This window comes from Microcebus murinus, chromosome 10 (assembly GCF_040939455.1).
Source record: "Microcebus murinus isolate Inina chromosome 10, M.murinus_Inina_mat1.0, whole genome shotgun sequence".
In the NCBI taxonomy this organism is placed as follows: Eukaryota; Metazoa; Chordata; class Mammalia; order Primates; family Cheirogaleidae; genus Microcebus; species Microcebus murinus.
Genome location: NC_134113.1, coordinates 61,745,523 through 61,765,763, shown reverse-complemented (window position 1 = coordinate 61,765,763; position 20,241 = coordinate 61,745,523). Strand labels below are relative to the sequence as shown.

At 60.1% G+C, this 20,241-nt stretch overlaps 2 protein-coding genes across 2 annotated transcripts in view; both read right to left on the bottom strand.

The window, feature by feature from the left end:
- Positions 1 to 1,409: 1,409 nt before the first annotated feature.
- NXPH4 (neurexophilin 4) lies at positions 1,410 to 10,782 on the bottom strand. The gene is made up of 2 exons (XM_012777034.2): positions 10,579 to 10,782; positions 1,410 to 2,959 (listed from the first exon to the last, which is right to left on the bottom strand). Exons 1-2 carry the CDS (start codon positions 10,633 to 10,635, stop codon positions 2,090 to 2,092), a joined length of 927 nt encoding a protein of 308 aa, XP_012632488.1. The 5' UTR covers positions 10,636 to 10,782; the 3' UTR covers positions 1,410 to 2,089.
- A 3,366-nt stretch (positions 10,783 to 14,148) lies between these two features.
- The window catches only part of LRP1 (LDL receptor related protein 1), a 79,087-nt gene continuing 72,994 nt past the window's right edge, over positions 14,149 to 20,241 (bottom strand). Inside the window, exons 76-89 of the mRNA XM_012777033.3 lie at positions 19,841 to 20,109; positions 19,088 to 19,266; positions 18,681 to 18,787; positions 18,391 to 18,507; positions 17,715 to 17,891; positions 17,420 to 17,560; positions 17,140 to 17,313; positions 16,698 to 16,859; positions 16,121 to 16,295; positions 15,866 to 15,967; positions 15,680 to 15,744; positions 15,477 to 15,567; positions 15,233 to 15,377; positions 14,149 to 15,087 (exon numbers count right to left, since the gene is read on the bottom strand). Of these exons, the coding sequence (XP_012632487.2) occupies positions 14,947 to 15,087; positions 15,233 to 15,377; positions 15,477 to 15,567; positions 15,680 to 15,744; positions 15,866 to 15,967; positions 16,121 to 16,295; positions 16,698 to 16,859; positions 17,140 to 17,313; positions 17,420 to 17,560; positions 17,715 to 17,891; positions 18,391 to 18,507; positions 18,681 to 18,787; positions 19,088 to 19,266; positions 19,841 to 20,109 (2,045 nt within the window). The 3' untranslated portion in view covers positions 14,149 to 14,946. The remainder of the gene's footprint in view (positions 15,088 to 15,232; positions 15,378 to 15,476; positions 15,568 to 15,679; positions 15,745 to 15,865; positions 15,968 to 16,120; positions 16,296 to 16,697; positions 16,860 to 17,139; positions 17,314 to 17,419; positions 17,561 to 17,714; positions 17,892 to 18,390; positions 18,508 to 18,680; positions 18,788 to 19,087; positions 19,267 to 19,840; positions 20,110 to 20,241) is intronic.

The following is a 20,241-nucleotide window of genomic DNA, read 5'->3' as shown; positions in this document are numbered from 1 at the left end:
GAGGCAGGTTTGTGAGTCAGAGGAAGAGGGGGAGGACAATCCATCCCAGAGCACGTTCATATGCAAAGGCTCCTTTCATCCCCACCACACAGTATTTTACTATGGCTGTATGAGTGAGGAAACTGAGGCCTAGATAGTCTAACTTGCTACTTCCAGTCCTTCCCACCTGGCTCTCATTCCAGGCCTTAGAAGTGCCCCCCTTAGCTGTCACCTCCTTCCCTGCCACTCCCTAGCCTCGGCTTTTCTCAGGTGTTTCCAGCAATAGGCCTGGTGTTAGGAGACCTCTGGGTTCTTCTTTCTCCATTCTCTGACCCAGAACCACTCCCCCTCTCCCTTCTCCTTTCAGTTGATCCCATTATCCACCCAGCCAGCAGATATTTTTCTGCTCACTGACTCGCAGGTATGTCTGGGTCAGACCTGTGTCTGACTGGGTTTGGGGCTGGAGCCTGTGGCAGTCCCCTGGAGAACACCGCCCTCTCCCAGTTGGCACCTTGGCCCAGGATTCAAGGCTAAGGAAGGCTGAAGGCGAGGAGGTACTCTGTGCCTCAGCTTGTCTGCACCCCCTCTCTCGCTCCCTTCAGGGGTCCCAAGGGGAGGGGGGCGGCTGAGCTGAGAACTGCTAATGAAGCCGCAGCCAATTAACGCCCGGGCCAGGGTCGGGGGGCGGATAAAATTAGCAGCCTTGGCTGCTGGAGAGAGCTGGAGGCGGGGGTGGGGAGGGGGGTGGGCAGCTGGCTGAAGAGGACTGTGTTTTGCTGGCCGGCAGCAGCCGCGATGCGGCCCCGCCCTCCAAACTCACTCTCTCCCTTCCCCCATCCCCTCATCCCAATGCTTCCTCCCTCCCTCATCCGTCTGCAAACTCAGCGCCCACGAAATTAGGAAGAAAAAGGAAGATCGATGACTCCAGATGCTGCAAACACTGTTCCCCCTCCCTTCCAACCTGCTGCCTCCCGCCGCCCCGTGGAGCTTAGCAGGTTGTCAGCGCTCTGCCTACGCTGTCCCTGCATCTCCATCCCATTCAAGGTCTTACAAGTCTTTCCCCCAGATCGTCCCAAGTCGTCCGCTGGTAGTCCCCACTCAGGTCTAATCTCCATCCTGCCTACTGCAGCTTCCCTTCGCCCACCTCAGAGAGGAGAACCCCACCTCAGGCAGGGCTCCGACCCCAAGGGTCACCCGCATCTCTCTTTGATCCGGTCTTTTTTTTTTTTTTTTTTTTTTTTTTTCTTTCCAACAAAGCCTCCAGATATGATCCGGTCTTGGATGACCTCCAGGTGCTAGTTCTGTCAGTCTTTGCCTCAGTTTCCCCACAAGCCACGGAGGGAGGAGTTCCTGGCCAGGTCTCTGTCAGACAGAAGCCCATACCTCCCTTGCTCCTCCCTACAAAGGTCTCAACAGACATATATTGGATTTCACTTTATTTTGTTCGTTTTCCCGTCTGTTTTGGCGTAGAAAAAATATCACTGAGAGGAAGCAGCTGGAGAGGGCAGGTGGAGCTGGACTGCAGGGATGAGAGGGAGGCGTGCAGAGGGCAGAGGCCAGGCCAGCGCCTTTGCCCAGGAGTTCTGCTTCTGCTGCCCTAATGGGGTTGCCAGGAAAAGGGGACAGGCATTCGACAGGCGGAAAGGGACGGGGTACTCTGGGGTTTATAGGCCTTTACAGTCTTTAGACAGAGTGGAACAGGAGGACAAGCGCTTGGGGGTAAGAAAGTCAGGGTGGGATGTGGGTGCCAGGCTAGGCGTTATTAAAGCTGCAGGGGCCAGGGGAAGGGAGTGTCCAGCCCAGGGCCAAGGGCGAATGGGGGGCCCAGTGTGTACTTAGGGGAGGCTGGGACCTCCTCCAAGCCACGCCCATTGTGGGGCGCTGCTCTTACCCCTCCATCTTGGGGTGTTTTGGAGGGGGCTAGCCCATTCTCGTGGGCACTCTTCATAAGGAAAAGGGGACTCACGCTGGCTAATGGTCCTTCCCCCCTCCCAGTGGAAAGGGTGGACACGGCCAAAGGAGTGGAGGGAGACAGGAAGGGGTCCCACCTAGCGAGGCCAGGATTTGGCGGGAGGCTCAGGACTTGGGCTGGGGAGGGTCGCGGGTCGCACTATCCAAAGTAGGGGTGATCGCTCTGGAAGTTATAATCTGGGCACACCTTCTGCACCAGTTTGTAGTCAAAGCTGAGGAAGGAGACGAAGATACAGATGACTTTGAAGGGCTTGGCACAAAGCCAGGCGGCCTGGCTCTGCGTATGCTCAGTGAAGCACACTTGAGATGGGTCGTACAGGCACGGGCGGTGCTTGCGCGCGCGGTTTGTCTTCTCGTACTCCACGTGGCAATTGAAAGCGCGTGACTCTTTGGCCCCAGGCACTCCCAGCGCGCCCCCGAGTGGCCCCGCCAGTGCTCCCCCGAGGGTGCCCCCAAGCCCAGGCCCCGCAGCTGCGGCTGCCATCCCCAGCGGGGGCCCCAGCCCAGGAAGCACCCCCTCCAGGGCCAGCGTAGACTGCAGAGGGTGCGGGGCAGGCCCAGGCAGCCAGACGCCCCCGAACTCGACACGTTTGGAAGGTGGCACGATGCTGACAGTGAGGTTGCCCAGGCTGGAAGAGTTGTGGCGGAAATACACACTAAAGGTCCCGTTCACATGGTCCACGATCTTGCCGGTCACCAGCAGCGAGAACTTGAGGGTATGCACCCGAAAGTAGAAGTCCCCCCAGCCGAAGATCTTTTTGGCGCGGGCCGCTTTGACGGACGGCTTCCTCTTGGTTCGCTGCGCTGGCGGCGCCCCGGCCGCCCCCGCCCGGGCCAGCGCCCCCGTGTGGTTAGCCGGCCAGGCCCAGCTCCAGGCGCCCGCGGCTCCCAGGCCGTCGGAAGACTTTGGCGCTGGGAGCTGTTGGCCAGAGGAGCCGGCTCTGGCCGTGGCGGAGCGCAGCTCCAGGTACTGCGGCCTTCCGGACTCCGGTATCTGGGCACTAACGGCCTGTGCACGAAGAAAGAGGAAGAAAGAGAGATGCTGGAGTTGTCCCTGGCCATCTTGCCAGAGCCCTAACCACGCCAGTCCCTTTCCTCCAAAGCCGCTGCTAGGGCACCAAGTGGAATCCCACAGCGCTGCAGGTGGTTCAGGGCCACACAGACTCCACTACGGGGCGGTGTACTGGAGCAGACCTGCAGCACTTTCAAGCGATGTGGCCAAGCCACTTCATCTATCTAGGCCTCAGTTTCACATCTGTAAAATGATGCTGAGCATCCTGTGTTCTCACAGGGCACCATTGAGGGCCAAAAAGCCAAAGTCAGTGTGCATATGAGTAGGGAGCAGCGCTCTGGGTCCTAGCTTTGTCTCCTCTAGCCTGGCCCCTGATGGTTCCAGTGACAGGCAGGGAGGAGCTGGACTGGTGCAAGGGAGGCCATGGCCACATCAACATTCCAGCATTAAGAAAGAGGCAGGAAGACCTCTTTACACCTCTTCCAAGACTAGAGCCCCCATCCCAGAGCCAGCCCCCAACTGGGTCTCAGCAACTGGCCTTTGGGGAGGAGCACTGGAAACTGGTTAAGCTGAGGAGGAAAGTCCAGGTCCCCCTCCCCCCCAGCACTCCTGCTATTGTGGAGACTGCCAAGCTGGCCTTCCCTGGGCTCCCAGGCTGGAGGAGCCGCCTGCCGGCCCCCACCCACTGCCCCCACCCACCTCCGTATGTCTCAGGTGGCCGCAGATCTGGGAGACAGTGCAGGCGCTGGAGGACAAGATGGATCGAGAGGCGGCAGCGGCCGGGCCAGGCCCGGGCCATCAATTATCCCAGGGTGGGGGGGCCAGGAGTGAAGGAGACGGGGAGAGAGCGAGGAAGAAATATGGAGATGCCGCGCTGGAGCGGGAGGAAAAGGAGCCGAGCGTGTCAGAGTGTGTCAGTCAGCCTGCGCTAGCCCGACACCGTGCCGCTAGCCGCCACCGTGCCGTGTGGCCCTGACTGCGTGCAGGTCCCGTGGGGGTTGGCAGCTCTGTGTGTCAGCCTGGGGTGGGTGTGTTGCTGTCAGCCTGCAATGGTTGGAGGTGTGTCTGCCTACCTGGACTGGTTCTGTGTGTGTCTGCCTGGGGTAGCTTGCACTTGTATCAGTCTGTGTGTGGTGGTGACTGTGTGGCTGTGTTGCATGCCTATGTCTATCAGTCTGAGGAGGCTGGTGTGTGTGTCTGCTTGCTTGTGATGCTGCATGTCTGTTGTGTAGGTCTGGGGTGGCTGCATACATATGCCAGGATTGGCTGTGTGTGTGGATCTGAGTGAGGCTGTGTATCAATTTGTGGTAGTGGTGTCTGTGTGACTGGCATGGCTGGGTTGGCCGTCTGTGTATAGTGGTCTGAGGGTGGCTGTGTGTGATTGTCTGGAGGTGTCACTTTTCCTGTGTGAGCTCCTATCATCCTCTGTCCATGTGTCAAGCTCTTTCTAAAGGGGGTGTATCCACAGTGACAGAAAAAGTGTGGTCTCACTATGTTCCCACAGGGTGTGTGTGTATGTGTGACAACTGTATGTGAATGACCCCTGGGGTGAGCTTAGGATAGGTAAGGAGGCCTGGCAGCATGGGTGCCTCCTCTGTTTGCACACACACCTGTGTGTACACACTCTGTGTCCATGGGGGACAGAAATGGCAGAGCCACGCTGCTGGGCTAGAATCTCCACTGCCTGGTCCTGGTCCCCGCAGCGCTGCGATCCGGGTTATTAATGCTGCCGCCACCCGCTCGTCATACATATTTATCGCCCCCCTCATTCCTCCTCCTATCCAACCCTCCTCCCAGCCCAGGTGAGGGGGGCGGCAAGAATGATTGACTCAGACAGACAAGCTTGAGCTGGCAGCTAAGCACCAAGAAGGTGGGCCTGACAGGGGTTGGGGGAAGGGGTCCCAGACCACAGGGAAGGAGAAGAGGCCCTAGGAGGTGGTCTTGGAGAGGGAAGGGCTTGAGCACAGGAGAGGGCACTGGAGGAGGGAATAAGGCTTCCTGAGAAGGCCGAAGGGTGGGGTCATTTGAACTCTGATCCCTAATCTCTCCCCTTTGGACCCAACCGCTGCCCTTTCCTGGGGAGCCCAGCCATCCAAGCCCACTGCCCTGTGATGTTATGACCCCAAATGCCTCTAAGCCACCTCCTCCCTGCACCTGCCAGCACCCCTATGTCCCATACCCAGTCAAAACCTGGCCAGGGCTGGGTCAGTCTGGTGACTCCTACAAGGCAGGGACTAGGGCAGGGGATGAGGTTTGGCAGGGCAGGGAGAGGGGCCAGGGTGCCCCCACCTCTGATCCCAGGCAAATTGCTGTCTGTTTCTCTGATCCTCACAAATCCCCCGGCTTTGGGCATTTCCACCCCCGACCTGCCACTGGAGACAGCCAAAATAAAAGGGGGGAGGAGCCGCTAAAGCGCCCTGTGGGGGAGTTTGGAAAGGGAGGGGCAAGAGTTTGCAGGGAAACGAGCCGAGAAATGGGAACATGGAATAAAATAAAATAAAAATCCTCCCTCTGGCTTCCTTGATCGCTCGCACTCTCTCCCTTTCTTGCTGTCTCTTTTTCACTGTTTTTCCATCTCTCTCTCTCTCCCCACTCTTCTCTTAGTCTCTTCTTGTCTCTTAGTCTCTTCCCTCACTCTGTCTCTCGGTCTCTAATTTCCTCCTTCCATGATTCCGTTCTGTTTCTGGCTGTGATTCTCTCCCTCTGTCCTTCAGGTCGTCTGTCTGCCATGGCAGGGGCGGGGGCGGGAGTGAGGAAGGCAGGCGGTAAGGGAGCTCCCCTGTGCCCGGATCCCCTGGCCCTCCCCACTATGGCTCAGGGCAGGGAAGGGTGTTGTCCAAGTATGAGTCCCCCTCGCTCCAGAGCTGGTTTAATTAAGCTAATTGGGCGCGGTGACATTTGCGGAGGGGAGAGGCTAGGCGGCTGTCGGTGCGGGGTGGCAGAGGTGCAGGCTGGGGGTGTTCACCGCTCCTCCAGGCCGAAGCTGGCGGCGGGAGCCGGGAGCCGGGCGGGAGCACTTTGCCCCCAAGGCAGTGGGCCCACGCACCTGAGGGGAGTTGAGGCCACCTCTTGCTGCTGGGTACAACAAACTCCTCTGGTGGGAGGGAGTAAGCTCTTTTGGGATGGGACTGCTGGGAATGGGAGGAGGATCAGGCTGTTGGCCCCCCAGCCGCATTGCAGGGTGCACCTCCCCCAGGCTTCCAGACTGGTCCTTGTTTCTCTCCTGCCGCTTGGGTCAGGGGACCACTCCCAAGATTCAGCCAGGGGAGGGGACAACACCCTATGGTTGAAAAAGGAACAGTACAGGCCTGGGGTGGGGAAGGGGACAAAATCGAATAAGCCCCCGTGCTTAGAAAGAGGCAGGGACACCGCAGTCAGGGCAGGCTGGAGTCTGGCTGGAGACCAGATATGGAGATGTGGGTGAAGACGGAGGTAGGGAGGACAGGACAGGCTGGGGTGAGGACTGGGACAGAGATGGAAGGGGACTGGGATTGGGGATTGGCAGTCAATCCCCGATGTAGGGGACAAGAATGAGTATGCAACAGGGATAAGCATGGGGCAGGGATGAGGAGATCAGAAATGGTGGCCAGGCACTGGGAAGAGACAAGGATGTGGGTGGGGTAGGGACCAGAGGAATGAAGATGGGTTGTGGATTGGCTGGGAACCCAAATGGGGAAAGGGGTGGTGGAATAGGGATGGGCACTGGGGCCAGGTAGGAATGAGGATGGAACAGAGACAGGGAGATGGGGATGGGGACAGGATGGGGGCAGAACAGAAGTGGGGTGTGGGGATGGTTATTAGGCAGAAACAGGGATGGATGTAGACAGATGGGGGTGGGAGATACAACAGGGACTGGAATGGGAAGTGGGGGACAGGGAAAGAGATAGGAGACAGGAACAGAGACAGAGGCTGAGGACAGGCATGGGAGACAAGCCAGAGGAAAAGGCAGAAGACCAGGCAGGATCAGGCTATGGGAGGGGGCCAGGCCAGTGGAAGCGAAGATACCACCTTTGAGACCCTACTACAGCGTTGTGGGGGGACAGCTGGTGGGGTGGGCTCTGCCCTTGGGCTAGGCGCCCCCTCCCCCTCAGCCCCGCCTGCCAGCCTTTTCGAGGCCTGCCGCGCGAGGCTCACCGTTATCTGAATTTTTATTTTATTTTATTTTATTTTATTTCCCTGCTTCCTAGAGCCGGCGCGGTCCCCGCGGGAACGGCTGCCCCCCGCCCCCCGCCCCGCGCCTCACTTTATTATTGCAATAAATGTGCCTATAAAGGCGCCGGCTCCGGGGCGCGGTGGAGGGGGGAGCTGCGGAGCGCGGATGTAATTTCCCGAAGCCGGAGCCGGAGGGGGAGTGGGCGGGGTGGAGGTGGAGGAGGGGCAGGCGGGGGAGAGGGGGAGACTCGCCAATTTCCAGCGCTCGAGGCAGGCTCCCTGCTCCCCATCCCCTCTAGGCAGCTAGTTTCCACCCCACACGCTGAGCCCTCCCCGGTGACCCTGCCTCTTCTCCGTGGCCCTGTCCCCTCATGGATCTCGCCCAGCAGAGCTGATGAGGCTCTGTCCAAAGTTCCCCGTCTCCTATCCAATTATTCCATCTCTGACCCTTGCGCGGCCCCTCCACTTACCTTTCTTTCCACGTTTACCTTGTCCCTCTCCAATTACCCCATCCTTGACCTGGGTGACCCCTCTTTGCCTTGCTTCTGTCCTTGTTACCTCACCTCTTCCCCAGTCACCCCCTCCTGACACTTCCCCGGTCACCCCAACGACACTCCTATCCAAATTCTTTCCAAAGGGTGCCCCTCCTGTTCAGAATGTGGGGCTTCCACCCCAGGCTCTGGCACAAGGGAGCTGTCACAGCAGCCCCCTCCCCTGTGCCCCTGGCCCAGCTGCAGCCCCTGATTACCCCCAAATCCCCGCCAGCAGCTCTGGGCCCTAGCCCAGGCTGTGCGTGCCTAAGTGGCCCAGACAGGGATTAGCTGGGGGGCTAGAGGAAGGTATGCAGGCGGGAGGGGGTGGCTGGACGAGGGGCTGACCGGCTAGAGAGACTTGCTTGGGCCTAATCCTTTCCTGAGGCGGGATAGAGCTGGAAGGTCCCACAGGGCCCCGCCCCTGCCCTCCCCCAGCTAATTAGTAATTAGTGATTAGTGATTAGTGACTATTGATCGCCTGCTGCTTCTCCCAGTAGGTAGCTGCTTTGGCAAGGGGTGGGAGAGACAGAGACAGAGAGGGAAAGAAGGAGTCATAGACTGTATTAGAAGGATCCTGAAGAATCCCTAGCAGAGAGGCCAGAACCCCAGGGGCAGTGGGAGCCAGGAGTCCCAGGCCCCAGAGGAGACCTGAAGCTTGGAGCACAGAGGAAGCGGGAGAGAACTCCTGGAGGAAGGGCCAACTGGAAGGGTGCGAGAGGGCAGGGTTGGTACATTTTGATGCTTAGGGTTTCCAAAGAGCTGCCCTATAAACTGTTCCCTCCCTGCCTCTTACCCAGGGTCAGCCTCACTTTTGGCCATTCTCAATGCTGGCACCAAGACACTCCTGAGCACTCGTGCACACACACACACACACACACACACAGACACACACACAAGCCACACTGAGATATACAGACACATCCTGAGGCTCACAATCCCATACCTACACTCAGTGCACTCAAAATCACAAGCACGCAGAAACACACTCACAAACCCCAGAGACTCACACAGAGACAACATATGTATGTGTCCCAGTGCATGGATGCATCAGCAACCCCAGGGTACACACATGTGTACACCACCACACTCACAAGTGCACACACACACAGTATTTTGACACAAACACTTCTCTACATACACTTCTTTATGCACAGTGATACACATTCACACACCCGCAGTGTGTACACACACATAAACACGGGGTCTCACATGCACACGAGCTGGACTGAAGGCGGATACACTTTCCCCTGCTGCCTCCTGCATGGAGGCCCCACAGCTGCAGCTCTCTCACACACACTCGGATAGAGCCCATCGTTCATATCCTCACGCTCACTCTCCCTCAAGTCTCCACCAGATGTTTCATTCCCCTTCAGGGGGCAAAGGAAATTAAACCAGATCTGTCCACAGGGGAGTTTATTTGACAGGGAGAGTGGGGAGGAGGTGGGGTGAAATGAAAGGAGGGGCTGGGGACTGTCATCCCTACCACCTCTTGACCCCAGGCCTTCACACATGGGTGGGTGAGTGGTGGGGCCCAGACCTCCTCCTGCAGTCCTCTGAGGGCAGAGCTGGGCAGCAAGTCCAAAAGAAGCTCCAGCCAGTGGAAGCAGTTTTAATGGAGGGGGCTCTTCTGCCCCCCTTCCAGCCCCTCAAGGTCACCAGGCGGGTCTGGGAGAAGCAGGGAGCTCTATTGCTGGCTGCACTAGGGCAGCTCCCGCCCTGCTGGAGTTGCTGAGTGCTATTTGGCTGAGCAGGTGGGGTCCAAGTGTTGGGGTGGGGAGAGAACTATACCCCTTTTAGACTCTACCAGGGCTGGGGGTTGGGGTGTAGAGAGTGAGGATTTAGGGAGCCACTTGCCTGTACCCAAACTAGGTAGGTCACAGTTGGGGTGCAGGAAACAGAGAAATCATGGACAGAGGAGACTGATGGAAGGGGATGGACCCCTTCCATGGACTTAGGCCCTCACTGTGGGCACACACCCAGGCACAGTTGGCTACACTGTGAAGCAGGAACTTGCACTCACCCATGCAAAGCCAACATCACCACACCACACCAGCATGTAAGTGCACCGGGGCCCCAGCACTGGACCCCAAGCCTGGCTCCCCTGGACACGCATGCACACAGGTGCACACATTTACCCACACGATCCACATCAGCACATATGAGCCCACCATGTACACCGTCTGAAGCCTCCAAGTCGGCAGGGAGGCAGATTAAGCCTGGGCCCCCTTAGCCTCTGGGTCCTCTCCCAGGAGCCACAGGGAAAGAGGCAGCCAAGGAGTGTGCGTGAGGCTGGGAAGGGATGAGAGGAGAGACTTCCCTTCCAGACAGCCCCCAACCCCCGCCATCAGCGGGTGCAAGAGGGGAGAGGGGGGTGTGTCTGTGAGGTTGTGCAGGGGAGATGGTGTCTCCGTGGGAAATGTGATGGGAGATTGTAGCCAAGTTCCTGGTGCCTGTGTGAGTCCGTGTGTGCGCTTGTATGCTCAGAACACAGAGCCCACCGGCATTGTGACAAGTGCGGAGAAGAGAAATGGGAAGGCGGGGGTGGAGGGGTGGAAGGACAGACAGACAGTGAGGAAGGCGAGCGAGGTTGGCGCGGAAAGACGGCAAGGCTGACACCCTGCTGGCTTGTCTGTCTGTCTCGCACTCCCGCTCTGTCTGGCGCACTCACGGGTCGGGCTTCGTCCCCTCCCCCGCCGCGCCTGAAGCCAGATCCGAGTGGGGCCTCCACCCGGCACCCCCTCCAAGCCCCAGCCAACTTGCGCTGGGAGAGTGCCAGTCCTGAATCCGGCTGTCTGTCTGTCCGCGTCCCCCACGCAGCGCAAAGTTGGGACGCTCAGAGCTGGGGGCGAGGCGGGCGCACCGAGCCCCTCGCACTCTGGGACCTTCGTGTTCCGGACCCCCGCGCTGGCGGCACAGCCCTGCCTTCCTTACCTTCCTAAGGAGCCACGGGCCAAAGAGCAAGAGGAGCCATTCCGGGAGCAGCCGCATCTTCCCGGGCGGCTGAGCGGGGCGGGCAGGGCGGGTCCCGGGGCCGGCCGGAGTCCGGCTGGGGGCGCGGGGCTCCGGGCGGGCGGGCAGCGGGGCGGCTGCGGGAGCGGCGGGAGCAGGCGGCGCGGCCCGCGGACTGAGCGCGAGGAGCGGAGCCGGCGCTGGGGGCGGGGCGCGGGCGGGGGAGAAAGTTGGGTCTGACTCCCGCGGGCGGGGGGGGCGGGGCTCCGCGACGCTCCAATCCCGGCCGCGCCCCGCGCGCCCCCTCCCGCCCAGCTGGGGGCACCGAAGGTGACTTTCACCCCGACACGCCCCAGACACACCCCTGCCCCAGGTGCGAAACCAGAGGGTTGAGGGGCTCGGAGACCGCGCACCCGGGAGGCTGGGTCTGTGCACGATGGGGAATAGGGTAGGGCGTGGGGCGCGGGGCTCTGGGACCGTGCACCCGAAGTGGGGGCACGGCGGAGCAGGAGCCCTGCCAGGCTCGGTGGCGCAGCAGGACAAGGGTCCCTCGATGCTCTGGGGCCCCTTCTATGCTCCGGGCCAAGGTGGGTCCTGGGCAGGAACAGGGCAGGGGCCAAGGTGAGGGCGGGCGGGGCCTGGGGCGGCTGCCGCGGCGCGGTGCTGACGGGGATGGATGGGCGCCCCGAGGCTCATTCTGCCCGGAGATGAGAATCATTGATCACGGACGGAAACCCCATCACGTCTGTCAATAGGGCTGACAAACGGCACCCGCTGCCCCTGCCCCCGCCCCACCGCACCTCCGAGGTCTCGGGACCCCTGGGCTAGACCGGCCGGCCGTTCACCTTTGCCCTTCGCCCCCCCACCGACCCCCGCCCCGCCCCTGCGTGGCCCAGCACGCCCTTGTTGCGTGGGGGCTGGGCAGGAAATCCCCCTCAGTGCCGCCTGCCCTGCCTCTTGGTGCAGTGTCTATCCCTTCCCTCCCACTGCCCCATCTTTCACCATCAGCTCTCCTCCATCCATGTCCCTTTCCCTGTCTGTCTCTGTCCTTGTCTCTGTCCCTAGCCCCAGCCCTGTCTCTGTCCCCATCCTCTTCTCTATTTCTTCATGGGCTTCCTCCTCCCCTCAGTCTCTCTCCTGCCCGGGGAGTCTTCAGCTGTCAGCTGTTGCTATGCACTGAGGCTGTGGCTGAGGTTGTGCTATGACCGACACCTAGACAGCGAGAGGTAGGGACAAGCAAAGAGGCAGAGACAGGCACATACCCAGACCTCCTCCCTCCTCCCCCCAGGCATGCATGGAGATGCAGTCACAGGGACAGGCCACCTGGAAGAGGTGAGCGCACACACAGCAAAATACATTCACCCAGAGACCAGCGCACACACACAGAGACAGGTGCACACCCAGAGGCGCACCACCACATACAGATGGACATGCTTGGTTTGCACACAGAAGAGCACACAGTGACAGACAAATGCACACTTGCACCAAGAGACAAGCACACCCAGATGGGTACTCAGAGAGATGGACACACACACCGAGACACACACAGGTGTATGCTGGCACTGGCAGTCCAAAAAAGGCACATGCAAAGAAACAGACAGACAGATATGGGATGTGACAGACACACAAAAAACAGTCAGGAAAAGCACAGGGGTGCTAAGAGGATGAGGCAGACACAGAGACACAGGGGAGACAGACATTAAGCTAGGAGAAGAGAGAGGCAGGAAGGGGTGCAAGTGTCCAGGTTCAAGGCCAGAAGGCCTCAACCAGAATCCTGAGCCCAGGTCCCAAGCCCAGGGGCTGCTTTGGCAGTGGATGGGGACAGTGGCACACCCAGGCCTAAGGTGCCCAGGACAGAAGTCCATCATCAAGATCCAGATCTTCTGGAGACCCATCCTGCTACATCCCTCCTTTTGTTAGTCTCAGGTCACCCTATTCTCCCCCCTCTACTCACACACACCTTCACACACACACTACTGGGCCGCCACTGGGCCCTGGCCTCTGTCCCTGTGTCTCTTCATCTCTGTATCTCTGTCTCCCATCCAGTCGGTATCAGCTCTGTCCCTGGTTCTGCCCCAGTCCCTTTTCCATCTCTGTCTTGGGCTCTTTCCTGCCTCTCTGGGTGGGGAGTTTGGGAGGCCTGCCTCTGGGTGGTGGGTGGCAGTCCTAGAGGACAGAGGGAGGGTGCTGACTGGAGGGGGGTACCTTCCGAGCTGCAGCTGGGGGCCTTGTCGCTGTGCCCAGGATCTTGAGGTGACAGGCAGAGAATCAGTGGCTCCCTGGGGGCACCAGATGCATGGCTGGCAGAGGGAGGGGGTGGGGGGTGGGGCTGGTGGTGGTGGGGAGCAAGGAAGCGCTAGGGGAGGGGGAGAAGCCGATCCCCAAGGGTGGAGGGGGTGTGGCAAAATAGCCTGAGGGGAGGAAGTGAGGCTGGGCGGGGGTCCCCAGCAGGTACATAATTAGTGTGTGTGATGAGGAGCGGGCAGTGCTGGGCTTCAGGATCAGCTGCGCTGCAGGAGTGCGGACGCCACCTGGTGACCAGATGGGGGCACAAGCCTCCCACTCAACAATCAACAAGGACGCCCCTTTTCCCCAGCGGAGTCGCTCGCCCCAGGGCCCTTGTGCCCCTGGGGAGCTGCAAAGGCAGATGAGGATCTCAGAGTTGGCTTGGAGGATGAGGTTGGAGATGGAATCTCAGGGCTAAGAGGGACAGGAAGCTCTTGCTTCTGTACTGCCTAGACCCATAGCTTCCTCACCGGAGAGGAGGCCAGGGAGGAATATTCTGGGGAGGCTGAGGGAGGGGAATGAAAGGCAGTGGCCCCTTTTGGACTTGGACAAGTGTTCTTCAGACATTTGCAGCTGCCCTCGCTGAGCTCATACTTGCCATTGTGGGGAGAGTGGGGCTCTAACCTTCTCAGTCCCTGGGCAGGGGCTGAAGTAGACATGGGGCACCAATGATTGTCTTGGTCCTTCCCCACCAACCCTTGGAATGACTGGCGAGCTGGATCTGTTGGCGGCCCATGGGGGCTGGCAAACTGGTCCTCCCTCTCTTGAATGCAGGGTTTTGCTCCTGGCATCTGATTAGTCTCCGTGAAGTGAGATGTCAGTGCTTCATGAGAGAAGCATTCTCTCAGGCAGAGAGGAGCGTATGGGACCACACCCTGAAGGATTAGAAAGCCTTCACAACCGCATGTATCCATGTCCATGGTGGGATTTCTCACTGCGGGAGATCAAGGGGGCTGTCCAACAGAAGTAAGGATGCAAGGAAACTGATCTTCCAGTTAGTGTCCTGGAGCCAGAGGGAACACAAGATCCAGAGAGGTTAAGTCACCGGCTCAAGGTCACCCAGCCAGGAGGAGCAGATCTTCCTGTCAAGTCCAGTGCCACCCGCGCGCCGGCGGCAGGGTGGAGAGGGCGAGGGCTCCCGAGAAGGGCACCGAAAACCCGACGCCAGGCAGCCTCCGCCACAGACACGGCTCCCTCTGGTGGCCGAAGCGGGCAAACGCAGCCCCAGCTCCCAGAGTCCCACACTCACAGGCAGACACAAGAGGCTTTTTTTTTTTTTTACAATTTTATTTATAACAATATCTGTGTTATTTAGTTGTAAAGGAATTTGTCAAAAATTATTAAAACGTTCCTGTCCCCAAAACGGGGCTGCCCGCTTCCCTTCCTTGGTGTACCCCACCTCCCCCTCATCCTCAGGGGAGGGGGTTAGGGGACTGTTTACCAAAGAAAGTCTCCAGCCCTGGGAGTAGCTGGAGAGGGGGAGGGCCTGCCTGGAAGGGGTATTGAGCATGGCCACCTCAGAGGCACCCCGGGGAGTCTGGGGCTGGAGCTTGAGTGGCCTTCCCCAACAAGAACCAAAAAACTCCATCCTCACCTTCCTACCTCAGCTGGAGCCAACTTTTTCAGACAGGGGCAGCAAAGAACTCTCCCTCCCCAGAATTAGCCCTCAGAGAGCTGGGAGGGGTAAGCAGGAGGGGCGAGGTGGAGAGCCTGGACAAAGTGTCTGGCACAGGGAGGGGAGGCGGCACCCAGCTCTCCCAGTGGGGTGCGTTGGTGGGAAGGGAGGAGTTGGGCTCCCTCGTACCTTTATGCCACAAGAGCCCCCAGAACCCTCCCTGCCCCCTCCCCGAAGGCAGCATGGGGGGCACTGAGGAGCAGGCAGGAAGAGGAGACTGGAAGAGATAATACTGTGCTCGCTTGCTCACTCACATATAAAAAGTAATTCCTTCATTTTTACATTTATACATCTGGCAGGGCCAGGGAAGGGCTGTCTGGGGAAGGGCTCATTGAAGGACTTCTCTGGAGGGACATAGGCTCTCTGGGGAAGTCCGATGGGGCAGCATCCTATGCCAAGGGGTCCCCTATCTCGTCCTCAGGGCCCCGGCCCAGGAGTTCTCGCTTCTCGTCCGTGCTGGCCAGGGAGTGGCGGCTGCCGTGGCCCCCCATGTAGAGTGTGGCATACACGGGATTGGTGAAGTTGGTGGGCTGCAAGGCGACAGGGGGTTCAGGTGGGGCTCAGGGGCTGGGCTCTGTGGCCAGGGTTACCCCACCCCCCACCTCCGTCCCATCATCCAACCAAGCACCCTTAGTCCCCTACCCATAGCCTCTTGGCCCTGCCCTCCCAGCCCACCTTGTCAGGGTCCAGGGCAAAGTCAGCATCCAGCAGGCCCCCTACGTCATCGGGCTCTCCGCCTTCGTACATCTTGTAGGTGGGGTTCCCAATCTCCACGTTCATGGCCCCGTTGGTCATCCGCTGGTGCTGGAAGCCCTTAGCCCTGGGGAGAGGCGGGAGTATAAGGAGGCAGAGAGTTTGGGGGCATAAGGGTGGGGTGGTCAAATAACGGTCAGAACTTTCTAGACTCCCAGTAACTCACCCTCGGACTCGCCGCTTATACCAGAATACCACTCCGGCCACCAAAAGCAGCAGCAGCAGCAACACCAGAGGGATTAGGATGGAGGCCATATCTGGAGGGAAGACGTGGGAAACTGAGTCAGAAGTGCCCAAGAAAGCAGGAGGCACTAAGTTCCCCTGCTCCAGGTCCCGGCAGCCCTGCCTGCCCCACTCCCTGCCACCTACGTCCAGTCTGCTGCTGGCTGACGACCTGCTCCTCACACCGGGGTCCTGTCATGTGGGGCGGGCACCTGCAGAGAGGAGGGCAGGGCTGAGTAGGTGGACCTTCTACAGGTGCCGGGTGGTCCTCCCGCTCAGATCTGGGGGAGGGAGGGAAGACCCATGCCTGAGTGAGGCTTGGGCCCAACTCACTGGCACTCAGGCATCATTTTGCTGTTCATGGTGCAGGAACCGCCATTGCTACAGTGGCCGTCGCAGGTGAGACAGCTGGGAGCCACCCGGCCGTCCGTGCAGCTGCAGGAAGGAATCAGAGGCTGCGGCTGGGGCTGGCAGAGGGGTGTCTGACGCCTACCGGGTGGCAGGGCTGGGGTGCAGGACTAGGGGGCATAGGCTGGGACAAGGCAGGGTCCAGGCTGGGCAGAGCTGTGGAGTGGGGGCCCCGCTCACTTGCAGGTGACATCCCCGCTCTGCTTGTTGACCACACAGGCTCCCTGGAGACAGCGGCTGCACTTGTTCACCTCACACCTCGGTCCCTCAAAGTAGGCGGAGCAGCGGCATTGTCGGGCGCCATCAGTAGCCATCTGGCACGTGCCGAAGTTCTCACAGTAGCCAGAGCACTGCCCTGTGGTTGGGTGGGAGAGGAAGTGCCTCAAGCCCCACCCTCAGGGGGTCCTCCATAGGTTGTTGGGGAGCTGGGCACCCCGGGGGACCCCAGGTGCTGTGGATGACCCCCACCTCCTGAGTCCCCTGCTGCCCCCATGTCACAGGCTCCAGGGCACAAGGATGTCCCCGAGCATCCTAACAGGGTGCTGCTTTTGCTGGAATAATCCTGACACCAGGGGGCTCACTACCCTGGGGTAAGTGTGCCAGCGCTTCTGTGGGGATACATAGCAGCTTGGGCCTGGCTCAGTGGCATGTGGACACCCTGCCCTGAGCTGCCGCTGCAGGCCCCAGGTCCAGGATGACCACCACCCTCAGCTCTTTGGGACTCCTCAGCTCCCCTCCTCCCGTCCCTGGCACTCACGGTACTGGCAGCGGTCACCAAGGAAGCCAGGTAGGCAGCGGCACTGGGGCTGGTTGCCCTGGTTGACAGTGCAGGTGCTGTTGTTGGCACAGTAGCCCGCACACACCTGCTGGGTGCATTTGGGGCCTGTGAAGCCCGTGGGGCACCGGCACGTGGGCATGCCTGGTGGGAGAGGATGTATGAGCGGGACTGCAGCCCTCGAGTCCACCCGGATCTACCACAGAGGAACAGGGGTGGGAGGCAAAGACCAGAGGGATGGGAGCCTGGTGGGACTGGGACCTGGCTGTGGAGGGGAGGAGGGGATGGGGTGGCGGCAGAGAGGCAGGGTAGGGAGGCAAGGTAGGGGGGCAGAGCAGAGGCCAGGCCTGCCCAGGGGCAGGGGCCAGCAGGAGGGGGGCTGGGGCTGGCGCAAGGAGCAGTTCTGGTGGGAGGAGGGGCATACCAGATGGGGACGCAGCGCAGGTGCCCCCGTTGCGACAGTGCTCCCAGCACTGGTCCAGCTCACACTTGTCACCCGTGTATCGGGGCTGGCAGCGGCACTTAGGCTGCCTCCGTGCATTGAGGAAACAGCTGCCGCCGTTGAAGCACTGCAGGTTGCAGGTTCCAGGCCGGGGAGCTGCAGGAAGGACTGGTCAGGGGCCGAGCCAGGGAAGGGGGCAGGAGGGATGGGCAGCAGGGACAGGGGGAAGTCAGGGCCACAGGGAGGAGGGTCCTGAGCATACCGTCTGGCGGTGGTGTCGGAGAGGGCACAGGCACACAGGTGCCATTGTCCAGCCGCTTGCCATTGGGACAGGTGCAGACGGGGCCACTGGGGCTCAGCAGGCAGAGCCACTCGCACTTCTTGCGGTCACAGGGGTTGGTCACTGCAGGTATGGGTGGGGATGGGAGGACACTAAGCAGGACACTTCCCTGATTCCTGTGGATCCAGAATGACCCCCTCCCTCCCAGGTCCTGAGGCCACAGGTTGGAGACTCAATGCCCCCCCCCTGCGTAGCCCGGGCTCTGCCTGCACCCCACCTTCAGGCTGCTTGTGCTGATGGTACAGGACCACATCCGAGGCATGGCTCAGGCCCCCCGTCAGGTTGATCAAGGGGCTGTGTCCAAACTTATGGATCTTGAAGACACGGTTATTGATGTAGGTGACGCCATAAATGTAATCCTCAAAGACATCGATGCTGAAGGGGTGACTCAGGCCTGGGGGAGGAGGTGGAGTCAGAGGGGACTTGGGGGCACTCAGGCCCTGGCTGCACTCTCCAGGACACTGGCAGTCATGGCTCCCAGGTGCCTCAAACTCAACATGTCCACAACCAAACTCCCCCTCCCCACACCCACTCCTCCTCCTGTGCCACTGCTGGCAGAAGTTCCCATCACCCGAGACTTCTGGGGTCATGGTTCACTTCTGCTGCGTCTCCCCACATTTGCTAAGTTCCTGATGCCACCTGTGTTGCCTTCTCGTGGCTCCATTCTCACTGGGGGAATGGATGAGTGCACAAGTGGGTGGGAGGGTCAGTGTAGGCCTCAGGCCTGCGGGTGGGTTCAGGAGGGACCCGGATGGGGAAGGCTGGAAGCACCGCAGAGTTGTTGGGCCAGGCTGACATAGGATGGTGGGCATGGAAGCAGGGCCGCTGGGCTCAGCGGGGAGGGCGGGAGGCCTGAGGGCAGGGCTGGGGACCAAGGCGCTGTCCGGCCTGACCTCGTTTACTGTCAGCAGCCATGACGGGGTCGGTGCCATTGAGCCGGATGCTGCCGATGACCGAGAGCTTGGCGTCTGCCCAGTACAGCCGTTCGTTGTGATAATCCACGGCCAGACCTGGGGAGGGAGAGCGGTGTGAGGCTCAGCCTTCCTGTCCCAGGCTGGGGGTAGAAAGCACAACTGTCTCAGGCCTGAGACAGCTCCATGCTGTCACTTGCCTCTCCCAGTCAGCCCTTCCATGAAAAGCCTCCACAACCCGCCTGCCCCACCCCAGCCCTGCCCCCACACACCTGTGGGCCACTGGATGTTGTCCTGCACCAGGGTCTCCCGAAGGGTCCCGTCCATTGCCGCTGTTTCGATCTTGGGGTGGTTGCCCCAGTCTGACCAGTACATCGTGCTAGGGAGGGAGAAGGGTGAGTGTGGGCAGGTCTAAGGACCAGGGGAGGCAGAGCAAAGGGGGACACCAGGGACTGCTGGGGACTGGAGGAGGGTGTTCAGTCCCCCTACAAAGAGGACGGGGTGTCAGCTTCTGACCAGGTTAAAGAATCTTTTACTCTAAAACCACAGTGTGCTGATCTAGCGACATCTAGGTGGGCGGAGCTGTTCCCTGGGGAGGGCTCTGCCTCAGGCTGGTCTGGGAGAGGAGGGCACGCCTGTGGGAGAGGCCCCCCCACCGTGCCCCAGGACCCTTGCTCACCCCCTCAGCGGGTCCACCACAATGGCGTGGGGCTCGTCGATCATGCCCGAGATGAGCGTCTTCCGGTTCTCACCCTTCATTTGTGCCACCTCAATCACATCCCGGCCCGAGTCGGTCCAGTACACGTTGCCAGCCACCCAGTCGATGGCGATGCCTCGTGGCATCTTCAGCCCTGAAATCTGAATGGGGGTCACAGGTTCAGGGGCTACGTACCTTTAGTTTTCCTGCCATTATCTCTGCTCCCACCCCCAACCCCCTGCCAGCCTGTCCCTGCTAAAACATCACTACAGACTGACAGCTAGTCCCTGGCTTTAAAGAGACTCCACTGACCCTTAGCCTGTGTGTCAGAGTTGGAGCTTTCACGTGTTTTGACTGTTAGTCCTCCCTAAAAGCCTAGGAGACAGGTACCCCTGCCTCATTTTACTGACAAACAGCAAATCCAGAGAGGTTACACAGGCTGGCTAAAATTCACACAGTGGATGGCAGTGGTGGTTGGGGACTGGAGCTGGCTCTAATGCTGAGGGCCTGACTGCCGACTACACCCTGCGCACTGGGCTAGTGGCAGAGCCAGTTACTGATTACTCTCACTGCTCTGTCTACCTGTCATCTTCGCCTCGGAACATAATCCTAAGACTGCCCTCGTCCCCCACTTTCTCACCCTGGGCCCCCTTCCACTGCCCTTTTCAAATTCTGCTCTGAACCGTCTGCTCTACGGAGCTCTTCCGCCCGATCCATGTCAGGCTAGGTGCTCACGTTGAGGTGGGTGACACCCCGGTCGATCTGTCGCCGGTGGCGGTTGGAAGTGGTAGGAGGTGCAGCGGGCGGCAGGCTGCGGTAGGAGATGGTGCCCGTGTGCCAGTTGGTCCAATAGATGCGGCCAGCCTTGACATGGACATCCATGGCATCGATGCGGACACTCTCGTCACCCTGGAATGCTTGCTCATAAGCCGAATGGGGGTGCCCAGGGAACAGGCTGCGGATCTCGTTGTCATCAGCGATGTACAGGACCTGGTACTCAGAGCCTGTAGGGAGAAGAGGCCAGGGCTGGGGCTGTGGGATGCTGGGAGGAGGCACCTGAGCTGTGCACCCTAACCCAGCTCAGCCCCTTTCAGGCTAACAGTATTTTCTCTCCTCATGAAACCACCTGCTCTGGC